At 42.7% G+C, this 26,117-nt stretch overlaps 1 protein-coding gene across 7 annotated transcripts in view; it reads right to left on the bottom strand.

The window, feature by feature from the left end:
* The window catches only part of LOC117223795 (protein pangolin, isoforms A/H/I/S), a 393,587-nt gene that overhangs the window by 26,294 nt on the left and 341,176 nt on the right, over positions 1-26,117 (bottom strand). Inside the window, exons 1-3 of one of the 7 annotated variants that reach the window (XM_033476310.2) lie at positions 17,807-20,827; positions 14,875-15,109; positions 2,849-2,936 (exon numbers count right to left, since the gene is read on the bottom strand). In XM_033476310.2, the coding sequence (XP_033332201.1) occupies positions 2,849-2,936; positions 14,875-15,109; positions 17,807-19,780 (2,297 nt within the window). In that variant the 5' untranslated portion in view covers positions 19,781-20,827. Of the gene's footprint in view, positions 1-2,848; positions 2,937-14,874; positions 15,110-17,806; positions 20,836-26,117 lie in introns of those variants that run through there. The other 6 variants (XM_033476312.2, XM_033476311.2, XM_033476313.2 and 3 more) reach the window with 6 other exon arrangements.

The raw sequence follows: 26,117 nt of genomic DNA on the forward strand, positions 1-26,117 counted from the left end.
TGATAACTAAACTGCGGATTCTTATTCACAACATAAATTATCTTCACCAATTTCAACGAACATGAGTCCAGTAGACATTTCTTTTTCTTTATTTAATAATTTCAGTGAACTGAAAATAATACATAGATGTCCCTAAATTCTTTTACATTTACCCATGTGTTTCATAAATATTATTTCGATTTACTTCGCATTTAATGATATTCATATTTAGCAGATTATGTATGAAATCTTTATCACGAGCTTGACTCGTTATTCTCTAAGAGCGTCGTAATTCTCTAGATAATATATTCTAAATAAAGTAACATAATTTCGTCTATTCGTGACTCGAAGCGACAAAATACTGTCCCGAAAAGTAATCTAATTTCGTTTTAAGATTAACCGGCACGAAAAATTAATTTTGAATACGATTTGTGGAAGGAGCATCAACGATGGTTCACCTATCCTTTTCACAACAGTGTTTCTTGACCCACCGCAACCACTTCACCTTCTCAGTTCCATTGAAAACCTAGGAACGAGAACCTCTTCGTGCATCGAAATACACGCTTTCGGTATTTTCCCCTCCCGGCCGGAGAAAAAGACCACGGTTCCGCCCTCCTAATTGAGAAGAACGGGCCTAATCATCTGTGGAAAATCTCAATTTGGGGCGGTTCGGGCAGAAAGCAAATAACAAGGAGGGGAGGATGAGGGATCCGGTCGCGAGAGCAAAGGTTTCTGCGGTCGTTGTGCGTTCTATGTAGCGTCTGAACACCACTGACGATGGTGGCTCTGTCTAATAGACCGGAACAGAGAGGATGACCGGCTGACCAAATCAGGGAGGGATGGTCGTTCTGATTTTCCTTGAAGAAACGGGATCCGAATAGGGAATCCAACCCACGGCTATTATCCCTCGGTAATCCGTCGCATGGACACTTTCGGACCTCTTTGATTCGAGTCACAAATAGACGATCAAATTTTATTCATTTGTAGCGTACGTTATTGTTCGATACTCGATGTAAACTCTTTATCTACTTGGCATTATTTGTGCCGTGGTTTGATGTTCCTGGCCCGTGACTGAAATTTTTAAGAACGACCTGCTAAGTATGAATGTATTTCGTTCTTTTAAGACGAAAGCATATTGCGTTCTCTTGTTATTAATATTTAAGCATACGAGCAAATATAGGCACACTATAGTTCTTTTTCCTAAGAGATTATAACAACTGAAAAAATTCTAGTCAACAAAGAGTATATTTTGTATATCATTTTATTGGCAACATGAGAAATTTGTTAAAGGATCTATGAAGTTAATTACGTATGATGACGATGTATTGGTTTTTTACTATTGTGAAAGAAGGGACGGATGAGGCTTTACCCGTTCCTTACTTTTTGAAATCGAAAATAAATAATTGAAGATTTAATAAATTGTTAGGTAACGGTAGTAATTTCATGCTCAGACCAACAGGCCATTTTGAGTCATATAATAATTTATCATCATTCTTTCAGACGAGTAGATCACGTACAAAACAGCAAAAACATTTCAAGAAAATATATCTTCGCGTTACTTTCAACTGGTTTCAACTATAAAAATCCACAGTTACTTCATAGCTATTATTTAAAGGAGAATTAAATTAAAATTCTTTTAGGTATCGCACAGTAATTAAAAATTAATAGACGCCTGGCAGCTAAAGCATTAATAAAAGTGAACAATATGTAAACTGTAGAGTATATACTTGTCTTACATAATGTCAATATGCATAATGAACTTCCAGTAATACTAGTAATAGCTAGTAATATAGTAATACTAGTAAAATCCAGTAATACCCTAAAGAAATTGTCTACATTAACTACAACATACAAAAACAAGTAAAAATGTCTACATTTAATACTTTTAGTAGGCTGACAATAATGTATATATTAAACTGATTTTAATTCGTCTGTGCCTTTTTGTACAAAATGCACAAAATCGGTGGTCTACTCGCCACCGTTCAAGGGACTTCGTGTACACCACGAAGAACCGAAGAAGAGCCATGATCAAAACTAGCCAATGCTTTCATTCTTTCCTACAAACCTGCAAATTGTCAAAAAATCGATATTTCCGGACTACCATTGTTCTCTCTCGTTAGTCGATCGATAATAATGAATGATCACCGCGACCCATGACAAGCGTGTAATCGTTCACTCGACGATTAAATGGCAGCCGGAGTGAAAGAAACCGGGACGAAAGAAAAATTACCGGCGGGTAAATCAAAATCACGTGCCCCCTCTGCCGAGTGCTGTTGAATCGTTAGTACGCGGGAGCGCAGTTTAACGACTGTTCGAACGCGGCAAATCGGACGTTTCTTATGTAAATCGCAGTACTCGACATCGAATCCGGGACTTTATTACGGCAAAAGTGTATCGATACCGGGGCCACTCGGTTCGCGACGTTCTCATTCCCCGCATCCCCCGACCCGTCCACATTTCTCCGACGTTTTCCCTTCCGAGGTCTCGGTTTTCTTCTTTGCGTACAATTTCGCCGACACAAAAATCCGCGACTCTGCTAATCGAAGAATGAAAACTCTGACCAACCGGCGGATTATCTCGCGGTAACGAGATTAATAGACTCCCACCGGTGGACCGTCGCGGGAATCGTTAATTCGGGCCTGCACGTGCGCGAGGATGAGAAACGAGAGCGAGAACGAGCGCGCGTGTGCTCGCGTATGTCGAGCAGTCCGCGAGTTTAACCGCTCCTTTTATCCGGTGAGCGAACAAGCTTGTCAGGGGGTAGGATCGATCCGGTGGTAAAACCCTCTCGGAAGACAAAGATGAGATTTATCATCGAGCTGTTTGTCGGCGACGTTTTTCAATCGATGAAAGCGTGTATTGAACTTACCAGGAAGCGACTTGCGTCATTTCCGGGCTAAGCATGGGGTACGGATATTGACCCGTGGAGAAGGGATACATCGGCGCTCTCGTCAGACCTGGAACAGAAATCAGGATATGCTGCTTGAATCTCGTGGATCGTGTGCGAACGGGGTCTCGATTTTTCGAATCGTTCAAAGGGGAGTGGACTTTCTTTTCGGTACACAGGAAATACTCGTTCCTTTTTCTCAGTATCTACTGCAGCTAGTGGCATGCTAGATGCGCAGATTAACGAAAAGGTATCTTCGAATATTAAATAGAATAAAATATACAAGCCTGTCAATATGCGGACTTCTCTGTATTCTTACCTTCGACATTGGTGATACGGTAGAACCTCGATTAAAATAAATGGTCATTCTAGACTAAACCTAAACGAGTACTAAATGTGACTGACATGTGTTGCTTCATAAGAATGGAAAGATCGAAGTTACACGTAGATTTTTCGCCATTTCCATTATAACGTAGGCTTGAATTCGGAAATTTGTTCAATCATTACATGCGTGAAAGAATCTTTGTAATATCGAAAGTTTGGAAACAAAAAATGTGAAACCATGAATCATTTGTTATCGAAATACGTTTCGTATGTAAGCAATTCAATCTAAGGACGAAATTTGCCACTGTAACTGACTAACCGTTCTATTGTCCCAACATTTATATCCCTCTACTTAGCTCGGATAATCGAGGTTCTACTGCCAATCTGGTTGTAGATCGAATTTAAAAAAAAATGTGTTTAGCTAAAATACATATTCAACTCGATCGGTCGAATGATTATTGAGAAAAAGGAACACGAGTACTGATAAACGTCATTTAACACTTTATTTACCGGAACGCTATTATTAGGCTTTCCAATGACCAAACTGTGTCTAAGAGAAGCTCGATAATTTCCGTTTAAATAGCCGTAAAAAAGCTCGTTACATTGTATTTAATCTTATTCTTAACTGTTGGCTTGTAACAAGTTTAACAATATGATCAGAAAACTGCCAGCGAATAAAGTGTCAAACGAGAACTGTAACAATACACTTTCTTATTTTCTCTCCTTTTTCCTGCTGTACCATTTAGGATTATTCAAACCATTCTTTAAACAAAAAATCACATTGATTGTTCTTCTACTATTGGTTGTCGATAAGCCGGAATTGCCAAAACGGATTTTTTCATACTTAATATTTCCTTCTTTATGCAGAGACATAGTCGAATGATCATCGTAACTTAGCATTTAAGCCGATACGGTCTGCATATTAACATCAAATATTCGTGGAATAATCGACACCTAAAGTCATGTTGACGATAGAACTTAACTTGGAACCATTTCTAAATATTACTTCTGTTACTTATAGTTAAATTCGAAATTAAATCCCAGAAATGTGCATTCTCATTTGACTCGGACGAACCACGAATGCAGAATTCGTTCGTTATAAAATACCGGAATAAGATTTCAATCAAATTAGTTAGAGCAATCTGTAAACTGAACGAAGACAGAATTCATCACATTTCTTCGAATTCTACAAAACGAACAACTGTCTTCATTGGAAAACTGTAACAAATTGCTGCAACAGACGCGATTACCCAAAATCGAAACTACCCCTCCGAGTCGATAATTATACCACGAACCCCAGGTTGCTCGATCATCGTTACGCAAGGAGACACACGCCGGGAGAGTACGAGCGACGGAAAGGGGGTGGCGAAGCTTTTATAGTAGCGGTATCTAATACAAGCCGGTACGTGCTGCGGAATCGGTCGCGGGCCGAAGAACCCCAGAAACAACGGCTGGCTAGTATAAGTGGGGTGCCTTTGGCAAGGCAAAGTGTAATTGGCTTCATAAGGGTCGACGAGAAGCGGCCGGAATATCGGCAAGCCTGAAACCGCTTGACGAGGCTAATACTTCATCCTCTTCGACCCCCTGTCCCACCCCTTTCTACTATACCGTTCTCGTTGTAGCGTATGGACAGACCGGATAGATGGACTATTTTTTTTTTCACTTTCAACCCCCCACCCACCCTCTGCCAGGCATCCTGCAGACCCACTCTTCCGACTCCTTTTTGCGTTTCGCGGCTGAATATGTCCGGGAGGCGTGTTCCTCCGCAAATCACCCAACCCGCCCCGTCTCTGCTTGCCTCTACGAAATCGGTCAACGCGTGGTTTTCCACGATAGGGCCACTCCAAACCCTCGTGGATAACGACCGTCTCCGTCGGCGGCCCGTAAAGAGATCGGTCCTCGGGCTCTGCCGATTACGCGACCGGTCTCCAACCCTCTTTTTGTCAAACCGTTGCGGAACCGCTTCAACGTCGACTTGATTCGATAGACGACGCTTCCCCGAGATACGTTTAGCATTTTCAACACTCAATATCCTTAGATGATAGAGCAACAATTTTATTTGTTCTTATAATTATAGTCTTATAACATATTTATAATTATAATACAGCAAAGATACAAATAGCTGGACTGTTTATCGTTATAATAGTCTGTACAATATATCATGAATATTTATAGATATGTTTATAAATAGTACTTGTAAATATACTTTTTTTCATACCTTTTATGTGCACCGGTGTGCTTCTGCAACTAATTTTATTCATAGGTTTTAAAGTATTTCATTATCTCATTTTTTCATATACGGGTGACAATTTTTGTTTTGCCGAATTTTATTGCATGATTACAAATTTTATTGCATTCTATCGAGTAAAGAGAAATTTGTTAGGATCTATAAAGTGTACAGTGTTATACAGTACTTATTGCTATAAAAGAATCTTGTCTTTTCTATATTTTTGCTGTGAAATATATTGTCCCGATTTTGTGTGACCTCTATGGGCACCGATATGACAGCGAATGTATTATCGTAATGCAGTTTCACATTGATGTTTCGTGTGTTGAAGTCGATTAAGATAGAAATTTAATAATTGGAAAAGAGTTTCCGCAAGTTGTGTCCACAAGCGAATCGTTACATTTCATTAAATTGGCAATAATTTGGACATTTTGTTTGTTTCGTTGTTTTGTATCGTATTTATGCATTATACACTTTCTCTTCCGTTTGTTTAAATATATGTTATTATTGGAGCCTCCTTGACCTTTCTATTACCCAGTTAAAATTCATCAAGAACTTATATTTCTCATGTTTTCTCACAATATGGAACAATTTTATGGTTGAATTAATTCGAAACTACAATTAAATTCTAGATAAGTACCAAACTTTCAAAGAAGTATTACAAATAAATCAAAAGCATTCAATGGTGTAATTTCGTGAAAGAATAAAAAAATATGTTACTAAATCCGGTATTCAATATTAAAAATACCGTTGTTCTTTCAATTGTTATTTTCCTCATTATTACAAGCTCGATCTTTCTATTAAGTAAAAACATGCGGATATTGTTAAGATATAAATCAAAGTGTGCGCGAAAATCTGGTAATAGTAGGTATCAGACAATTATGACAGGATAACTCAAACATCAGTGTAACTTGCACAGCAGACAGCGACTCGGTATGCAAATTCTCGCTTCCATAATGAATTCGATTACAACTAAAATATTTCTTATGGTAAGTACACCATAACCTATGATATTTTGTAGTCAGAAAATGCATATATTCCTCAAATACATAAAGATCCGAAATTCTAAGTGCTATTACGGTAGAGAAGCCAATTACTGAGGGTTGACCAATTGCTATGCCTCTGGTTTGTTTTCAGGCGTAATTAACTTTATATTGACATATTAAATGTTTTTATTCAAAATTAAACAAAACAGAGTAGATTTTACATTTTAAATACAATGAGACATATTAAATCTTGTTATTCAAAGATAAACAAAATAAAACAGCAAAAAAGTTTAATGTGCCTTATTCGACAAATATAAAGTTAATTATAATCGAAAACGAATCAGAGGCACAGCAATTGGTCACCCCACAATAACCGGGGCTCCACTACCCTATTTCCAAAAAATTGAAACTATAATGCAATATACTTAAAATTATGTTCACACGCAAAGCAATCACCGCAAAGGGATCGGAAGTACCTAAAGCCGCGACCGTGCCGTAAAAGACCATCACAGAAAAGAGGTGCAACAAATCCCGATCTTCCTTGAACGACTTCTCTCTCAAAGAATTACTTAAGAAATCATCCTCCCCCGTAGCCGCTGTTACTCAGTTTTCCCCGCGCCGAAGACAATTCATTTACATTTTACGATGAAAGGAGTTGGTATAGAGAGGGTTGGGAGGGGGCAAGGAGATGGGATTCCCGAGTAACTAGGACCGGAAGAATCGAAGGCCCGGAAGAGGAGACGACGAGTCGATATCGAGAGACCGGTTACCCCCGCTCGTCGTCGGATCCACAAATGCGCAAGGGGGGGGGGGTGAGAGAGATAATGATAGAGTGAGAGAGAGAGAGAGAGAGAGAGAGAGAGAGAGAGAGAGAGAGAGGGAGAGAGAGAGAAAAAGAGAGGGTTGGATTCGGCGACTCGGGTGAAACGCAGGAAAGAGTCGTTATCTGTCCAATATCGTGTACGAATAAGGTAAAGGACGAGAATTAGAAGTACGATCCGGCGCGTAAGAGAACAGAAGAAAGGTGGATGACGTAAGGGAGTGAGAGGTAAAAAGGGTGGGAGGACGGGGCTGCTGGAAGGTAGAAGGACGGCGGAGGTGGGTTGAAAGGGGTGGCTCGTAATATCCTGGCGAGTCCGCGGGCTCCGTCATGTGTGCTTAATCACTTTCCAGTCGACTCGGCAGTCTGCAACCCCATTATCGGGGTCTCACCACCCGGAAAATTACTCTTTTATTCTCGAACAACTCGAGCTCCCGGTGTTCCGTACACCGCGATATTCTCTGTCTTTCCAACCCCTGCCTCCGTCTTCCTTTCTCGTCCTCAATCATCCCTGTACTCGACGACTTCGATGGTTTTCGACATTTTTTTATCTGAGAGAAAGGTGGGCGAGGGAAGAGGGGGAGAATCCGCTACGGTTCTGTGTCTATTTCGCTCTATTAGAGGCTATCGTTAACATTTACTCAGCCGTGGTTTCCAACCGGGACGAGGAGTCATGCGTGTCTCGATGAAGGAGGAAACGCAGAGGGGTTCCGGGGGAGGATTTTGACAAAGGGATGCTCCACCGTGAACACGATTCACTGGCTACCGACTATCTTCAAGTTTTAATTGGTCTTCCGATTGGTGGCGAAAGACCGTGTTTTTTCTTGCTTCCGTGTCGGGATTGGTTTGGAGGAGATTTTAGGGAGCTTGGCAGCATTTTTTGTCGTCTCAGCCGAACAGATCGATGGTTTTAGAACCAAGGAATTGAACAGTTCGTTTTTATATTATGGTTGAGCGAGTTTTTAGACGAATTAATCTGCGACTCGCATCCTGACGAGGATGGAAGTGATTCAGGGGCTGCACGATTCAAGCTTGGAAGTACTCTTCTTTCGCGAACATTCGTTTCTCGCGGGAAATAAATGATTGCAGTGGCCTGAGCAAATAAATACATGCATTGAAATTCTGAGAATTTGTTTATTTCAAATATTTTTCCGTACGAATTGGGTAAATCTTTCTTGAGGTTCTTATTCGTTTTTTGTTGGGTACACTTTCGTGTTTCGCGAACGTATACCATGCACTGCTATCTATCCCAATAAATTTACAGATTCTATTATCAATTTTATAAGTTACTGTGTACAAGATCGTAGCGACTGTGGAAGAAGCATTAGCTCTGCGATTATTGCAGCAGAAACATTTAATCTTCTTTCAATTGCCACCCTATTTGCGACGATCCCACTTAATGGTTTAGAAGCAATCGTGTTCGAATATTAGTGTTGCCTGAAATCCTTCCTTGCCCCGAAGAATAACCTCCGGTGGAATCCTGCGTTCAATCTGGTCTCTCGAGGAGCACTCGAGGTCCTCTCACAAGGAGGATACGTTCGAGTGGTATTTTAACACTCGAATCGGAGTAAAGGTGTATTTACGTCGGCACAAAGCTGCGATATAAAGATACCTTGATAAAGACGTCGAAGTGACCGTTTGCAATGCCACGGCAATCTGGAGAGGCCATTCTCGTCGAAGATTCTCCGCTCGAATAGGGACGAATAATGCTTGATTCACGACTTTTTACTTTATCAATAATCTCTTAACGTCACAGTTATTAATTTATTTAGATAATTTGTAAGTTACTTATCAGGTAAATGATCATTTTAATAAAAATAAGGAAACTTAAAAATTAATTATAAAAATAAACCATCCTTCATTCTTGACTAAGTTATTTTTTATATAAAATAACTTCTTCACCGGTTCTGCAAACACGTTTTGCAAACGACATACGAATTATTATTACTACTATTTAATAGGTCTTTATTGAATTTGAGCTACGAAGAAGAATTATTGCTTCCCTACATAATAGTAATATTAAATGCAAGCTTTTTGATTTTAATCAATCATAATTCGTTTTTAGTAGCCATGCTGATAGTAGAATCTTATAAATGCAAAACAGAAAAGAAGATAAAATTTGAAGTAATTAATATGTAATTGGTGTAGGAATAATTTGTATTACAATAAATCACAGTTTGGAATGAAGTGAATTTACAAAGTATAAATTTACATAATAAATATTTGCATATGTAATAAATATTTATTACATAATAATTGTTATTTCGAATAACGTACATCACTGTAAGTTCCTACGTAAGTGACCATTGTACACTCGTGCATATATAACTGTTCTACAGTGACTAACATTTTCTAATGGGCTGACTCAACCCGCACATTATCACTTATGCACTCGTCCAGATTCGTCTTTCTCCGTATTACCAGTTGAGAGACGTTCAATATCGGCAACCCAATAATCTCTCAGCCCCCTAAAATTGTTTGAAAATGAAAAATACCGAGCAATTAGCAAGCGTTCTCGCAAAGCAGCGCGAATCACGGATGATTAAAAATCTTACAGCTTATTTCGTTATAGACGGGGAAGCGACGTTAAAACGGAAAACGTGAGCGAAATCGACTCACAGAAATCCGAATTCAGTGGGCCTATTTACTTCGAGAAATCGAGCCGACAACGCTGAGACCAGGCGAGAGGAACCAAGCAGGAGATGGAGGATTACTGCAGGAAAATCGGCGAGAAGGAAGAACGCCTCATAATCGCGGTAGAAAAAAGAAGATCGCCGGGGGCTGCGGCGCGGGGGGTTGGATGACTAGAGAAGAGAAAAATTAAGCGGATCAATGGCGGAGTCCCGGCGTTTCGCCGGGAATCGTCATCCCTCCCGGGCCCTCGCTCCCTTACCCTCCCTTCTCGCGTCTGCTCTTCCACGGAATCCTGAAATAAACACGCGACGGAGATCGAAAAGTGGAGCTAATTAGAAATATATTCGTGGAAGCAGGAGACCCGTGCGCCGGGGGTGGGGTGGCCGAGTAGACACGAGGGAGCTGGAACCACCGTGGAAACTCAGAGCGAGAGAGGGACAGGGAATCGCGAGCTGGGAGAGCAAGAGAGACGGACGTTGTAACGAAAGGAGAAAGATGGAGGAAGATGAATAGACGGGGGACGCGAGGAGGGTGGTTAACGGAGACCTGAACGAGAGAGGGATGGAAGTCAGAGGTGGCGGCTGCTCTCTAGGCGGAACGGGGTGCAGAGGACGGGAAGACAGGGAACACCGTCGTTCTGAGAGCGATGGAGGAACGGAGCGAGGGTGAACTCGAGCCACACGGGGGTGGAGGAAGGAAGCCGGAGGGTCCGCGAATCCGGTGGGGGTAAAATGCTCGCTCGTTTGCAAGACAAAGAACCCGAGCCGCCGTACGAACTCGTAGTTGTGCATAAACGCTATCAACCCCATCTACATATTCTAGGGACAGAGGCGATGAAGGGGACGAGGGCGGCAGGCCCGAGGCAGAACGAGAGGAGAGAAAGATAGCGCGCGCGCAAATACGTCCCAACTCCTCGTCCTCTCGCCCGCCCTCTCCCCCCTCCTCTCACTCTCTCTCACTCTCTCTTTCTCTCTCTCTCTCACTTTCCTCCATGGCCGTGACTCCGTCGAGGTGAAAAGATATCCGGAGCCCTCCGAGAAGTAGCTCCGACGACGACGACGACGACGACGACGACGAGGAGGAGGACACTACCCGAACTAAATTAGAATTCTTCAGTTTCAAGGATTTTATTGTGAGAACCTTCGTGGGCGGATTAATGGACCGTAATTAGTGTTATCGACGCCGGAAACGGCAGACATCTTTGGAACCGCGTCGATGGGGATAGCGGTCATCGAAGCCGAGCAGTCTTTTGTTGCTATCGGAGAAACCGACTGTTGACGATCTGTGAAAGAAGTCGGTGCCGCGGATTAGTCTCGGCGTGACCAGATTGAAGAATGTAAACAGACTGCAGAACCTTTGAAAAGGAAACGTGAATTTCTTTAAGATTCGGTGAAACTGTACGATACGAACATAACAGTTCCACCACACATTCGGTGATCTTACTTGAAGTTATCCAAATTATTCACAGAGGCAAGCATTGAAAGAATTATCACAGGAATTTTTCTATGAGAAAAGAATCATCTTTTCAAAACTGAATTCTAGAATGTAGCTACTGAATTATCATCTCTCATAGTTGTACTCTTAATTACTGTACAGCTCTAGATTGGAAGTGGCATAAGGCTCTCGTGACACGTATCGCGTTCATATAGGAGAAACCCATCGGTCACTGATTGTTAATCCACACCGACTACAAAGATCATAGTTACGGATTCTCTCTGCAGGGTGGGGGGCGGTCTGGGAGGCGTGTGCAACGAGGGTAGGAAGGAGAGAAGCTGTAGAAATAGAGAGGCAGGTTGAAACCCCCTTGACCCGGCGCCAGAGGGAGGCTGCATGCCTGGCTGATTAGCCTAATGGTGAGTCCTCCTCTTATTCTCCTACTTGACGCCAGTTCGCGAGCCTCTCTTCTCTCTCTTATCCCACCGCCACTTCCGCTCTCTCTCTCGTTCTCTTCCCCTCTTCTTGTCTACCCCCCTCCCACTCCGCCTTTCTCTCTCCGGCTCTCTCCTCACTTTCTCTCTCTCCTTCATTTTCCCTGTATTTTACCCTCTGGGGACTCCTCGGCCTCTTCACATCCCTCGTTCGAGCCGCGGCATCTCTCTCTCTCTCTCTCTCTCTCTCTCTCGGCTCAGACCCTTGACTCGATAAGAAATATTCCTTCAATTAGGAGCCCGCTGAAATATCAATGTTTGCACGGCTACCAACAACGGACCGAGGACTCTTTTTTAATTCGCCGCGAGAGCACGGTCAATGGAAACTCTTACCGGAGGCTGTACGGCGGGCTAAGAAGATGGCACAGCTAAGCTCAACCCTCGAACCCAGGATATTCGAGCAACGCGGAAACTGGCGAGCTAGGGATTAACACGGCTTATACTGGAACTGTTACGTTGGATCAATTGCTATTTTCCGAATGACAATTCACGAATCTGCTGAGAGAGCACAGCAACTCGTATTATTTACTCGAGGATGCGTTGCGAACCAAGAGGGTGGCTGCGCGCGAGGCTAGCTCTTGACACGAGACGCTCGATCTCACAGTTCAAGAATTTTTAAGAACATCCTTGAGAGCGACGGCTCTACCGAAAGTAAGACAATTGTATCAGGTTATTGCGTGAATATGTCAATAAAATTTTTAATGTTAAAATAGAAAAGATTGAAAACCGTGTGTTCTTACAAAAATTCCATGATATATGCGAAATTACCCTCCTTCGAGATCTATCGTATTTGTTAATGAAATTATTACTTCGTGTAAATGACTAGTACAAAATATTAATATTATACGCGATAAGGTTACTCAGTCATTTCTAATCAAACATTTTATTTTTTTAAGTATGTAATTATAATGTCTAGCATCAAATATTGTGCTTAATTAATTTAGATAGTGTTTTCGAACTATAAAATATAAAAAATCATAAAATAGATATACGAGCAAGAAAAGTATGTTCCATTATTTTAATCGATCGGTCTATATAATCAAAATTAAAAAAGAAACTTTGATCGTCAAATCGAACTGAAAGCAATTTACAATTTACTTTACCTAACATTAGTTTCATAAGTATCGTGGTATCTCATAGAGATAAATTAACCCTCGTCGTACCACGCCCGGTTTTTTTCGGACCCAGAGCTCGAGGCCTGCCTTCACGTTTGTTAAAAAAAAGTACGGTAAGATGATAGTAATAAGAATAGTAATAAAAATAATGATGACAATAATAACAAAATTTTAGTTCAAAATGTTTATATGCGTAAGGTCATGGGCCTGTTTGGACCCAATCATTGAGCATGAACGACCAACCGCTGGTACTGCGAGGGTTAATGCAATGTTCCGCAGTGGGTCGTTGCGTTGTTTCGCTGTATGTAGCCGCAGACAAAATGTGTTTATTTAGCTCGTATAAAATATGACGGGTGTGTTGATATTTGTGCGGATCGGTACACTGAAACGATACGAAAAGAGACCAGAAGTATTCCATCAATTACAATTCGAGAGGGTTGTCAATATTTGCGTCGACACTAGCGGCTCAAGTTCGTGAACGAATTATTGATTCAAACGATATTGGCAGCGAAACGTATTGCATATATCTTTCGCAGGAAGTTTCGTACTATGGACCTTAGAGCAATTATAATAATTGGCGTGTGAATGGCAACCCACGTAATGGTTACTGTGAACACCAATGAATTCCACTGTTTAAGATTTATTCCAGGATCAATTAACATTTGCATCTAATAAAATGGGCGGGCGATTAAAAAATGTGGAAACGATCGGGGTACTTGTAAAAATATTCGAGTGCACCCGTAATTTTATTTTGACCGATTATTTCGTTTCGTTGTTTTATCAAATACACACGCGGTTGCGAATTTGTGTCACCAGATTTCGAGATTGCTGTTAACGTAGTAGGTTCCACTGGTTTATAGTATTAATGGTAAGACAGAATTCGAATCAGTTATTTGATTTAATTGAAGAACGATTAACTTCTTTTATTTTGTTCATCGAGCGCAGTCTTAGAAAGTGTATTGCATACGCAAAAAGGAAACATGTTAAAGTTGATTTAACACAGGAAACGCGAGAGCAACCTCCACCTTAGCTACTACCACCATTTGTAGAGCCAAATTGTGTATACAAAAGTGTCATAAATTACCATCAAAACCCTTATACCACTGAAAAACGTGCTTCTTTTGACAAAATCGTCGATCATTAGATTTACATATTGTATAATTAAATTAACGTGAGTAGTATCATTAGTATACATTCGTTTTGAAGCAACCACTTAAAAAATTAACTTTGTACATGAGAAAATCTTTCATAATGCTAATTGACCATTTTATTTGTATACTGATTAGACATATGATTAGACTGTGGATTGAGTACATTTATGACAAAAAATGTACATAATCAAAAATAGTAGAGAAATAAAAATTCTTTTCTAAATCTATGTATATTGTTCTCAATTTATTACAATTATTAAAAAAAAAAAAAAACGGAAGAAATTTTTATTTAATCCATGAACCAAAATGTTCATGTTCATGTTCTAATCGATCAGCGAGCTCTTTCAACGTAAATATAATCGAGTACGCGTAGGAACATTTATAATTACATTTATTAATTTGTTCGCAACGTATATGTTTAGAAAGTCATGTGAAAATTTCAAATGTCGGAAACGCGAGAGATAGTGAAATAACAGTATTTAAGTCCAAGTATAAATGCACAACCAACGAAACGTTCATTCGAATCACTACAGGCAGTTGATCAAAACGGAGACTCAAAACAGACAAATTCAAATAGAAACGACGAAAGTCTCCGCCAATTTCGAATACGTGATACTCTTATAACGGGTTATAGTCTAATTAATTAATGGTAAACGACATTTGAAAAGAAGATATTTCAGAAAGAGGCACGTTTTTCCCCCGAAAGATTGTAGACCAAGTGTCCTCCATCCTTGTGACTTAACGAGGAAGGGGATTTCCAAGGAGCAGGAAGGTTACATCACAGGATCAAGGACCAATCGAGGAACCTCGGGGAGGAGCTAACCTGTGGAGGCTGCCGCAGCTAGAAGACGTTTCCAGTGTTCGGGGTGGGTGGGTGGTTGTCCAGGGGTGGCTGATGACCAGTACTCACCGGCCGCTGCGGCCGCTTTGCCCGCATCCAATGTCCCGTACGGTGGTATTCCCATATGGGCAGGTGGTGGTTGAGTTAGATGGTCCCCGTTTGGGCAGAAGAATGGCAGCCCGCTTGGATGTGTCCCTGCCAGGCCCATCTTGCTTGCCTGCAACAGAAATTAGATCGAGCATTAGCGCGTCCACCGTTGGCATAAAAATAACCGAGTTAATTGAGACAATTTTAATAATTGTAATTCGTAAGTAGATTGCGTAGGGCAGCGCGTGTCGCGTGATAGGCGTAGCACTATCGTTATTAAGTAATTAATAATACGTTTATTAATGGTCCGTTAATGTGGCCAGCTAATTAGCAGTCCACCGAGAATTATCAATTAATTAACCAATGATCCGGAAGCCTTCCAGCGTGGCGGCGTCGATAGGTGTTTGCGTGACACGAATTAATATTTTCCTTCTGTCGGCTGATCGATAGCGACGTCGTTATAAAACCGCCTCTAATTCAGAGGGCGCCGCGTACTCGCGCGATAGCTGTCTGAGAAGCAACCAGATAATATTTCCATTAGAATTATTGCCCAAATAAGCGGGCTTTCTTAAGCTATAATCACACCTTTTCCAAGATTTATCAACATGTAAATTAGTGGACAACGGATCTATCTTTTAATTCTGTTGCTTCAAATTTCATTTTCTCGGTCTAGTCATATATGAAGAATATCGGCATTTATAATTCTACAGAAATATATAATTGTAATTTGAGTAAGGAAATATTTCGATGTTAGTTTTCGAAAGATACTTAAGTAATATTGTATACTGGAACCGTGTGTCTGAGATTATTAGGTAATTATTTAAGATTATATAGCATTTTCATTCTGCCTATTCATTAATTACATTCGATTGTATTATAGCCTGTTTTCCAAAAGGAAAGACTTGAGACACTTGAACGGCTATAATTAGACTCTACTGGTAATTTATATCATAAATTATATTTGTGCAAATATTCATATGCACAAATATAAAAGCATGCGCAAGTAATATATGTATGAAATAGGCAGCAAGTATATTGAAAGTGTGTAATAATAATAGCAGCTATATTGTTATTGTGGATCTAACAGGATCTTTCTCCCTTCGATCATTTTTAAAACTTTAAAATTTACATACCAAAATTTTTGCAATCCTTTAATTTCTGCTAAAAGTACATCAAATCCGCAGACCAGTAAAACACAATTAAAAAAATTAGACGAACATGCACGCTGTTCGGCCCCCCGTCTGATTATGACCTACACGCGTGAACTTGGCATTCTCCAAATCTAATTTTCTCTAAAACAAAGCCTCAAACGTACAAATTTTATACAATATTTTCGACTTATGTCTTTATGTAAAATCAGCCTTTCCACATTTGTTACGCGCATCTTTCTCTTTTTTCCTGATCCAAGTACAAAACATTTGTACATAACTTTATGTTATTAGATCATTCGGTATGAAATGCATAGATTTTATAGTGAAATTATAGAGTAACGTATGCATTTCATACTAAATGTCCTAACACAGGGTGTTCGGAAAATCGTGGCACAACCGGTAAGGGGGTTCTTTCTTTTTTCATTCTACATGCAACGATAAGTCGAGAGAGAGGAATAACATTTTTTAATTTAAGGTTTACGTTTTTGAGGAAAATTAGATTGAAAAAGTAATACTATTGAATAGGAATCAACTGGCGCGTCTGGTCATGATATATCAATTCTACTTCTCGTTATATTACAAGCCACGCGAATTTGACGCATCTTTCGACTCAGTTTTCTTGAAAACGGAACTTTAAATAAAAATAGAAATGTTATCCCTCTTTCCCGACTTATTTTTGCATGTAGTAGTACCACAATTTTCCGAACACCCTGTATATGTATAAATGTTGGAAATATATCGTTCAATAACATACTTCAGTGTAACTTTCGCGCTGGTTTTCGAATAAGAGATGAAAACTGCTTCGAACCATAAAGCGTTAAGGATTAACTTTCAGAAATCCTTCACGTTTGTTCCGATTGATCACATATCAAAGCAGGTTGTCAAAATGGCTCAGCAACTGATATGATGATGATCACGTTCAACCATAGGTTATTTGGTTAGGCAACATTCCTGCCCGATGCAAAATTTCACTTGTCCCAATCGAAACAGCGTCTATTAGCGTGACGCGGTGGATACAATAGGAAAATTATTTTCGTTCAGCGAGCAGACAGAGAGACAATGATCACTCGGATTTAACGATCGAGATATCGGTATCGAGTTCTTTGATCGCGTCGAGTACCATTCCGTATCCCTGCTGTTTAACATAGACATTAGCCTCATTTCCATCCGGTCTCTGGCCTCAGCCAAGAGGCAGGACCCACCGGGCTAAAAAGCCCTCAGAGGAAATATATTATACAATTCAATAAACCCTCGAAGGGGGAGCGCTTATCGAGGACGAGCTCGAGCATTAATTTGCAAAGACGGGCGCGTGCTCCTCGAGCAGTTCGAGGGTTCGTTCGGCTTTTCCGACGACCGGCTCGACGACCGGCTCGACGACGCGGGTATCGCCGAATTCAAGTGACCCTCGAGCGTTCTCGCACGACCCGTCGCGCGTCCCTTCGACCCTTTCCGCCTTTCTCAGGAGAAGGAGAGTCGCGGCGAGTCGCGGCGAGTCGCGGATAGTCGAGCGACAGTCGATGGAATTAGTTCAATCTGGCCGCGAGCTTACAAGATCGGTCGGTCCGCGCCCCTCCGCGTCCCACTATTACCCTTTCCTGCTTCCTCTTCTATACGGTTGCGTCGTCGGTGCAACGATCGATAGCTCGAGTGGTTGTCTCTTATCAGTCGGTGCTTACCATGAGTGCGGCGGTATCGCGCATCGATCTGACGGCGAGTAATAGTCCTGGATCGAGAGGCTCCCTTTCCATCCAAGTCAGCACCCTCGACAGCAGACCGACCGCCTCTTCCGCGGTGGGCTCGTCTTCGGGTGTCTCCTCCTCCTCATCCTCCTGGGCGTCTTCCTCCCCATAATCGGTCCACCTCTCCTCGGCTTCGATCTTTACGCGGCAATGATCCTCCTCGAGCTCCTTCTTCCTTACGCAACGCGCCAGCTCGCTCTCCTCGTCGAGGATCCACTTGCTCAGCTCCTCGTCGCTGACCTCCAGACCCACTTCCCTGGCTAAACTCTGCAACTCGATCAGCAGAATCCTGTCCTCCTCGTGATCAGCTGACACCTGTACCCTGGAGGACAAACTCGGCCCAGGGTTCGAGCATCCGACCGAGTTGTCCTCGTGAGCGGGGATCCAACTCCTGGCGAACGTTTCCGACCTCACGCTCAGCCAGGCTCTGTGGAGATCGGCGAAAGCTTCCTTCAGGGTGAACCTCCTGAGGAAGACGTTCAAAGCATCGTCTTCCGCGGACGCCGTGTTCTGGTGGACGCCGTAGGAGGCTCTGGAAAGTACACCGGTAGCTAATCTGACTCTCATCTCCTTCACGACGATCCCCGTTTCCAGGCAGTCCTTGGGTACCACGAACAACCTGACCAAACCGTCGGCCGCGACGCAGTCGGCTTCGGGCGGCAGGTAATCGGCGGTCTCGGCGACCAGCACCGCGCCGTCCGGGTGCATCGCCATGGCTGTCACCGCGAATTCCTTGTGGAACCACCATAAGAAAAGATCGACGGTGAGGGAGCCTCTTCCGCCGCCAGCGTAGATAACCGGTTGGCTCAACATATTTACTCGTGTGAGGCAACGCGGTCGCCAGTGACGACCAGTTACCAACAGTCGCGTTCTGTGGTGTCCTTCGTGATCAGCCGCCCCCACCACCCACACTCTCTCGGCGTTGCCAGCTGTGGCGACGGTGGCGCGCCGCCGTCCCGGCAAGTCCCGCCAATCCAAGAAAGACACATGTGCAAGGTAGATTCTGTTACGGCTGTAGCTTTCTAGGACACTGCGGAGAGCCTCTACGGCCGACGCCTGCGAGGACGGGCAGCTTCTCGCGTTGACATGTGCGAGCTGCTCGTTCACCTTTTCGGACGTGGTGGACACGGAAGAGGAGAACGGCGAAGAGCAGGATATCGCGGACGATGGTGCACAGATCGTCGTCGTGGTCACGACGGAGGACTTCTCCGGCGAGCCTCTGCTATCCCGTGACCTCGTGGCACACTGTCTCTCCTGCTTCCGCTTTCGGATCCGATCCTGTTCACTGTGCCGACCCGAGTCCACCGATTTGTTGTCAGGCCTGTGGCTCTCGGACGGTTTCTCGTGGGAGACCGCGGACGCGGAAGTCGAAGAAGTCGAGCGCGTCGGCGAGGAAACGGTCGATGGAGGGGAGGTGGAGCACCTGAAGGATACGTCCGTGGAGGAGGAGAGCGCCGGCGAAGACAAAGGCGTCGACGAGGATACAGTACCATCTCCGTGGGTCGTCTCGTCGAGTCGATCGTTGTTGGCCTCGTTGGTGGCGTCGATCTGATCGCGGTGCCGTCTCGCCGAGCATCTTTGCGCCAGGGTGCCGTTTTCATGGGGCTCGAGGCCATTCTCCAGGGACTGGCGCATGCGCGCCGCCCACGGCGATCGACCCTCGCACGCCGCCACCGCAGACTTATTGGCTGTTCTCGTCGTGGTCGTGGTCGTCGTCGTTTTCGTGCTAGGTTTGCTGGACAGGCCGATGCCCGTCGTTTCCTTCACCGGTTCCGCCGACGGCTCGTTCGAGGAGGATCGATACCGATGATGATGATGATGATGATGATGTTGTTGATGGCCGCGAAGCGCGCGCCCACCTTTGCCAGCCAGTTTGTTGACACGCGTACACTTGCCGCCGCGGGGAGACATTGTCCTTGACGGATCGGCCGGAAACCGAGGGTTTCCGTCGAGGTGCCTCCTCTTTCCGCCCGTCCAGAGGGCCGAATTTACGAATCCTCAGGATTCGGCGAGCTTTCGCGCGCGCGCGACCGCTCATCCACGGCGTGCCGGCTTCGCCTACCGAGCGATGACTGAGCGAACGGCCGCGACGCAGCCGTCAAAGGCCGGAGCGGGAACTAGAAGGCTTTGATGTACCGCCGCCCCGGCGCGCACAAAGCGAAAGCGGCCCCGGCTCGTTGGTTGGCATGCCACGGAGGCGGGGGCATGGAGGATAGAGCGAGAGAACGGGAACACGGGCGAGCGAGCGCCACGGTAACTAACAGAGACAGACCGGGACGAGGACGTGCGGGAGGGTAACAGGGAATCCGGGAGAGTAACAGAGTGCGAGCCGAGCCGAGAGAGAGTAAGACGGAGACAGTATCCAGCGACGGACGTACGGTCACCGAGTTCGAGGACATCAACGCACGACGCTTCTCCATTACGCGCGTGCTACAACCTCGTTTGGGACCACTGGGTTACGCCAGCCCCGATGCTGCCAGCGCTATGACATCACCGATTTATCAGTTCTCTCCGCCAGCATTTTTCAATCGAACCAACCCAGAGAGCGGAGACGGCCGGCTAACCGACCGGAGGAATGTCAGACCGATTCGTATCTATTCTCGTCACGAGCAATGGCCGACTTATTGGTTTCTCCATGTCTATACACCGCCACTCGATCGCACTGTGTCAAATATTCCGAGCCGCGGTGTTACGAGACAAACGAACGCTACCGAGAATCGCGGCTCTTACCTTTAAATCATGAATGATCCGTTTAAAGCCGTCGATACCGGAGCTCTACGTTCGCGACCGAGAAAAACGCTATTAATGGATCGGGGAGTGTCCCGTGTCCTGCCAGGACGACCAACGGAAGAAAAAACAAACGAACCGCATTCTGCGATATTGTCACTATGCGACGTGTGTCCCATTAGAACATAGCATTTTCGATGATCGCGTAGAATCACTCTTTGATACATTTGACGCGCATAGTCGAGCACTCGTGGTTAACACTTTATCGTCCGGTCGTGGTTGAGGCTGCCACTCGGTAAGGACTGGCTTAGTCGCGCGCGCATTTGCTCCCAGTACCGGCTAAATTTTCGCTATTCATTGTGTTGTGCTTATTCCTTTAAAAATAATAATAAATAATAATAATTATTATAATTATAATTCATAAGGATATGGGGAGGTCAGCATACAGGAGGTCAGCTACTAACAAAACAGTAAAGAAGCGAAAACCGTCGATAGCTAAAAGTCGATTAATAGGCTATCGGTCGATAAGCATTGGCAATCGAAAAGCCGATTAATAGGCTAGCGATCGATAAACATTGGCAATCGAAAAGCCGATAAATAGGCTAGCGGTCGATAAAGTGTTAACATATGCTCACGAGTAAACAGTTTTACTGCCGAGAGCGAGAGTGACTCGCGAGTTTTTCATTAGTCATGTCCGCCGAGCAAACCGATCGATGAGTTCGGAATGGATGGCCGCCTATTGGATCGCGATCGTCGCGCGGTGGATTCAAAGCGATCGTGAAAATATCTAGCGTGAGACAGTATGAGAGGCGCCGCGCAGCGAAGCCGAGCACGAGATATCGAAACAACAGCCTCGGAATCGATTTTGATATCGATTCGTAGAACTTCAATTATGACTTTCGTTATCTCGAGGCTCGATTTCAGCCAACAGAACCAGGCGAGTGTTCAAATACGCAAGATTCGATTCCCGAAACAGCAGCTTAGGAGAGTCAGACGTATGCGAGATAAGGACCTGGAACGCCAAGTCAAGGCCATGCGAAAGTGCGCCTTGCTCAACGGCGACGCGTCGAAAGCTATTGCGTAAGCATACGTGTCAGGTAAATCTTACTTGACGCGTATGAAAATGTATGCGTGTACGCGTGTGTAATTTAATCCCGGTAGTGTCAATGCACTTCTCACGCAATCCAAAACAAAACGGTCTTGACTGCTGCGATAACAATCGATGTCGCTTCTTTTGTGCTTTGATTTACGACCTTGACGAAGATCTCTTTCATCTCTCCACAGCCAACGTATTAACCCTTTGCACTCGAGCGGCGAGTCTGAGGCGCCACGAAAAATTGCTATACCATTTTTCATACTATAATTGTAACGGTATCAGATCTGTTGTATTTAAAAAACTGTTAAAATTATAATTATTGTACTTGCCAATAGGCACAATTTCGGATACATCAACTGCACCGAATCGTGTAAAATAAAAATACTGCAGATCGGAAAGCATCTTTTGTATTTCGAATTAAAATAGAGCTCCGACTGCAAAGGGTTAAATATATGTGCAGGAAGAAATGTACCATCGACAAACGTCAATTATAAATTCTTCATTAAGAATTTTAATTGCCTGATAGCGGTTTACTTTCCTTTCTTTTCAACTTTTTCTTTGACAACCGAGGCAACTCAGTCACGATTCTTTGAATCGAGAGAGAGAGAGAGAGAGAGAGAGAGAGAGAGAGAGAGAGAGAGAAGAGAAAATCGGGGCAGTCGGCAAACTTAAGAGTTAGCGGCCGGCATATCGGTATACATTAATGCAAATACACAATAATGCCAGAATAAAAACGATGCCTTAACTTTTTTATTTCTAATTTTTTACACATAAAAATTTTTGTAACATATTAGAGAGATTCTTCCAATTAAAATGAGACCAACCACGACATATCTTAGACTATATTTATTAAATTACACCGTGATTGATTTTATTTGATGTAATCAGAAATATCTGTCCAAACTATATCATGTTTGGTCTCATTTTAATTAGAAAACTGCCAGCAATATGTTAAAAAAAAAAGTTCGGTAGTAAAATAAGTTGTGTTATTGTATCATGAGTTATCATTCCGGGAATTCGAGTCAAAGGAGTCAAAACAGAATTCGAGTCAAAATAACCTTGACTGACTCCGTCGAGCCTTAGCATCGGCGTAGCAATAACGCGTATATAGGCGTAGAAATAGCACAGGGACAATCCCAGCAAGACCATTGGTGGTCTACTAGGGAGAATTTACTGTATTTACAATATTTTTTATCTCGAGGCTCAAGAAGTGCGGTCAGAAAAATTAACGCAAGGCGAGACGCATGCGCGGGAAGTTGTAATTGTAATTCTGAACTACGATGGCAACATGACACAGAGCCTCTGTCCGATGGTTCAGAATTGTAATGTTCGCCCGATAGACGTTCTACGCCGCTGCGCGGGACTCCCTGCCCATGCGTCGCCTTGCGTAGTTAATTTTCCTGACAACACTGTGTTCAAGTTGCCACGGTCATTCAGAACGTGTTAACTCCTCCGAGACAGCCTTGTCAGCTCGCACAGAGCCTCGTGATAATGAATGTTACAGTTTAAACTTTGATTGCTTCGGTGCCATCACGTTTGGCGCTTTTACTATCGCTTTGAATGTACCGGTGGTTCCGAAATGAATGATCCCCGCTCGGAGATGTTGATACCTTCATTGCTATTTAGAGCAAGCCTAAGCAATTGATCGCGCAAAAAACATTGGCTATTCACGTCGCTATTATCACCATTGTACCTACAAACTTGAGCCGTAGAAGGGAATGCATCTTATACTACTTCTACTTGTTTCTGCTAGTGATCAGACAGTAGTATGGGACGACATGTTTCCTTTGTACAGCTTGAGCGAGACTTATGGTAGTGAGGATACCGCTGTTCCCACTGTTGTAGGAACTTTAGACATCTCATACTACTGCTACTTAAACGAGCTATTGATCAGACAATAATATAGACTGACACATGTTTTCTACGCGATACCAATAGATCTTATGGTAATAAGAACACCGCTACTCCTACTGACTCACCGACTCATTTGAATTGTAAAAGAGAACACATCTTATACTATCTCTACTTAGGAAAAGCTATTGGTCAGACAGTAGTATAGGTTGATAAATCTTGTCTATATGGTTTCAGTGGGTCTTATGATAGTAGGGGAACCGCTACAGTTGGGCAAAATGTGAGTAGGAGAATGATTAATAATTACGGAGTATTAGTCAATAGTCAATATAAAAAGCAGCTAAGTAGTTACACCCCTGGATTGGAGTATTCTAATAACTAGATAGCGGTTCTTTATGCAGAATAAAACTGTTTTACTACGTTTTGTCTCGAACGTTTTAACACGTTAAATGCCACGCCGGTTTTATAGAAATTGTCCGTGGCGCCACGATGAATTTTCTTTTATGTGATGCATATAATGTTGAAATATTATCTGCAATAGATAAGTTACAGTGTTTAACCATGTTTGACATGTTAATTGCGACAGGAGTCACTGTTTGAATCGACGATGCTAATAATACAAAATTTTAGATATTGACATTTGTTTGAAATTATATATATTCCTACCAATTTAGGCGCGCCGGTCACCGGTGACCCCCGTGGCATTCAACGTGTTAATGTGTTAAAAGTAATGTACCCTTGTCTTTAAATTCTTCAGGCATTTTCACTATGTTGTATTTGATCTATCCATTGGCAGTAGGTTATCTAAAATGGCTATCTATTGGTAATAGTCTTAGTTCATATCTAGACTGTGGAAGTTTAGCGAACATACTAAGTATAAAATAAAAAAATGAGTAAAAAATACGACATTAGTTAAAAAATTCGCATAATTACTTTTACCTAATGTATTGGACAGTATATTTGCATTGCGTGTGAATTGTAATATAAAAATAACACGTGACAGAATATAAATTTTAATCTAGAAAATGCAAATTAAGGAATATATTTCTGAGATCTATCAATTATCAAACATTCTTATTGAAACCCTATTTATTTAATCAATTTCTGACGTTGCGTATTCTATACATAATAAAACTAGCTTAAAAGTCACGATATCTCATTCCGTTTTAATATTGCCATATGTATCGCATTTATGGCAAATGGTAACGTGATATGCAGTTATAACATTCTGCTCAATTATTTGATCATTTTAAAAGAATGAAATTGAAAAAAATATGAAATAATTAAACAGAGGCGTTGTGCATATTTAATTCCAGTCGTGCGATTTGTTCTTTAAAAATGGAACGTTATTTAAACGATGATAACATATTTCACATTCATTTACCTAAAATGAATAAATTCCCTAGAAACCGAAACTGTCAATTTATTATGATTCCTACAATTATTGCAGTCATAAATTTCATTTATTCTAATGCATTCATACTAACCACAAATATTGCCAGTCTATTTTCTCGCGGACAAATACATCTCTCCGATTGCACCTAATAAATGAATGCATCTTGACAAGATATTTAATATCGTGAACGATTCATCAATTTCGATGGTCATGAAAGAAACGACAAGGTAAAAGAGAATCGCGTTTCGTCGTTTTCGGTTGAACATTTCTCGCGACGAGTGTGTAAACGGCGACGTTAAAACTCGAGCACAGCATCTATTCCGAATCGCTCGGTCGTGAACCTTATTGCTCGCAGGACACGCCAAACACCGGCGTCTGATCAGTTAGGTCTTACTCCCCTGAAACAACATTACGGAACACGTCTACACGCTCGGGGCGCTGATCTTTCGCTCCAGTTGCGAAAAAAAGTGGAGTCGCGCGGGAAGCGTGTCTCTGTCCCGTGCAAATTGAAACACCGATAGAACCCGACTCGCTCGATCGCCCCCCTTTTCCAAGGGGAACGTCTATTCCGGTAACTGCGTTCCACCTCGTCGAGGCACGGCCCCTTGTTCGAGCTTTCTCGAATCCGAGAGTGACGGTATACCGTGCTCGATGCATGATAACGTTTATGACTTTGCCCGCGTTTACGACCTTCTCCTTGTCTCTTCGTCCCGGAACACCTTCGCGGTATTCGATTCGGTGAACGGCCGAGGGTGCGACTGGCTGCAGAGCTATTGTAAGCTGCAGAAAAAATCATTGACACAATGATGACTCTATGCGATGTCGATCTTTTGCCGTTGGAGAATGTTTGAGACGACGTGTCATTCGACATTAACCCTAGAAAGATAACCATATGACAACGTACGTAAAAGATAACCATACGCTTCAGAGGCGCATGCTTTTCTAAGGCGTCAATTTTATACTAACAATGGATATTTACTTAAGTTAATCTAGTCATTTTAAAGGTTTGGCATTATTGTAAAAATAAAATGCATTTATATTATATTTTTTTATATTTTAAGTAATTTTAAACTTAAATCACTAGACCTCTATGAAAAATTAACAAAAATCAAGTCTTCGCAGGCGCCTCTGCGACGTAGGTTATCTTTCTCGGGTTAACGTCCTCACATGTCGTAATT

This window comes from Megalopta genalis, chromosome 6 (genome assembly GCF_051020955.1).
Source record: "Megalopta genalis isolate 19385.01 chromosome 6, iyMegGena1_principal, whole genome shotgun sequence".
In the NCBI taxonomy this organism is placed as follows: domain Eukaryota; kingdom Metazoa; phylum Arthropoda; class Insecta; order Hymenoptera; family Halictidae; genus Megalopta; species Megalopta genalis.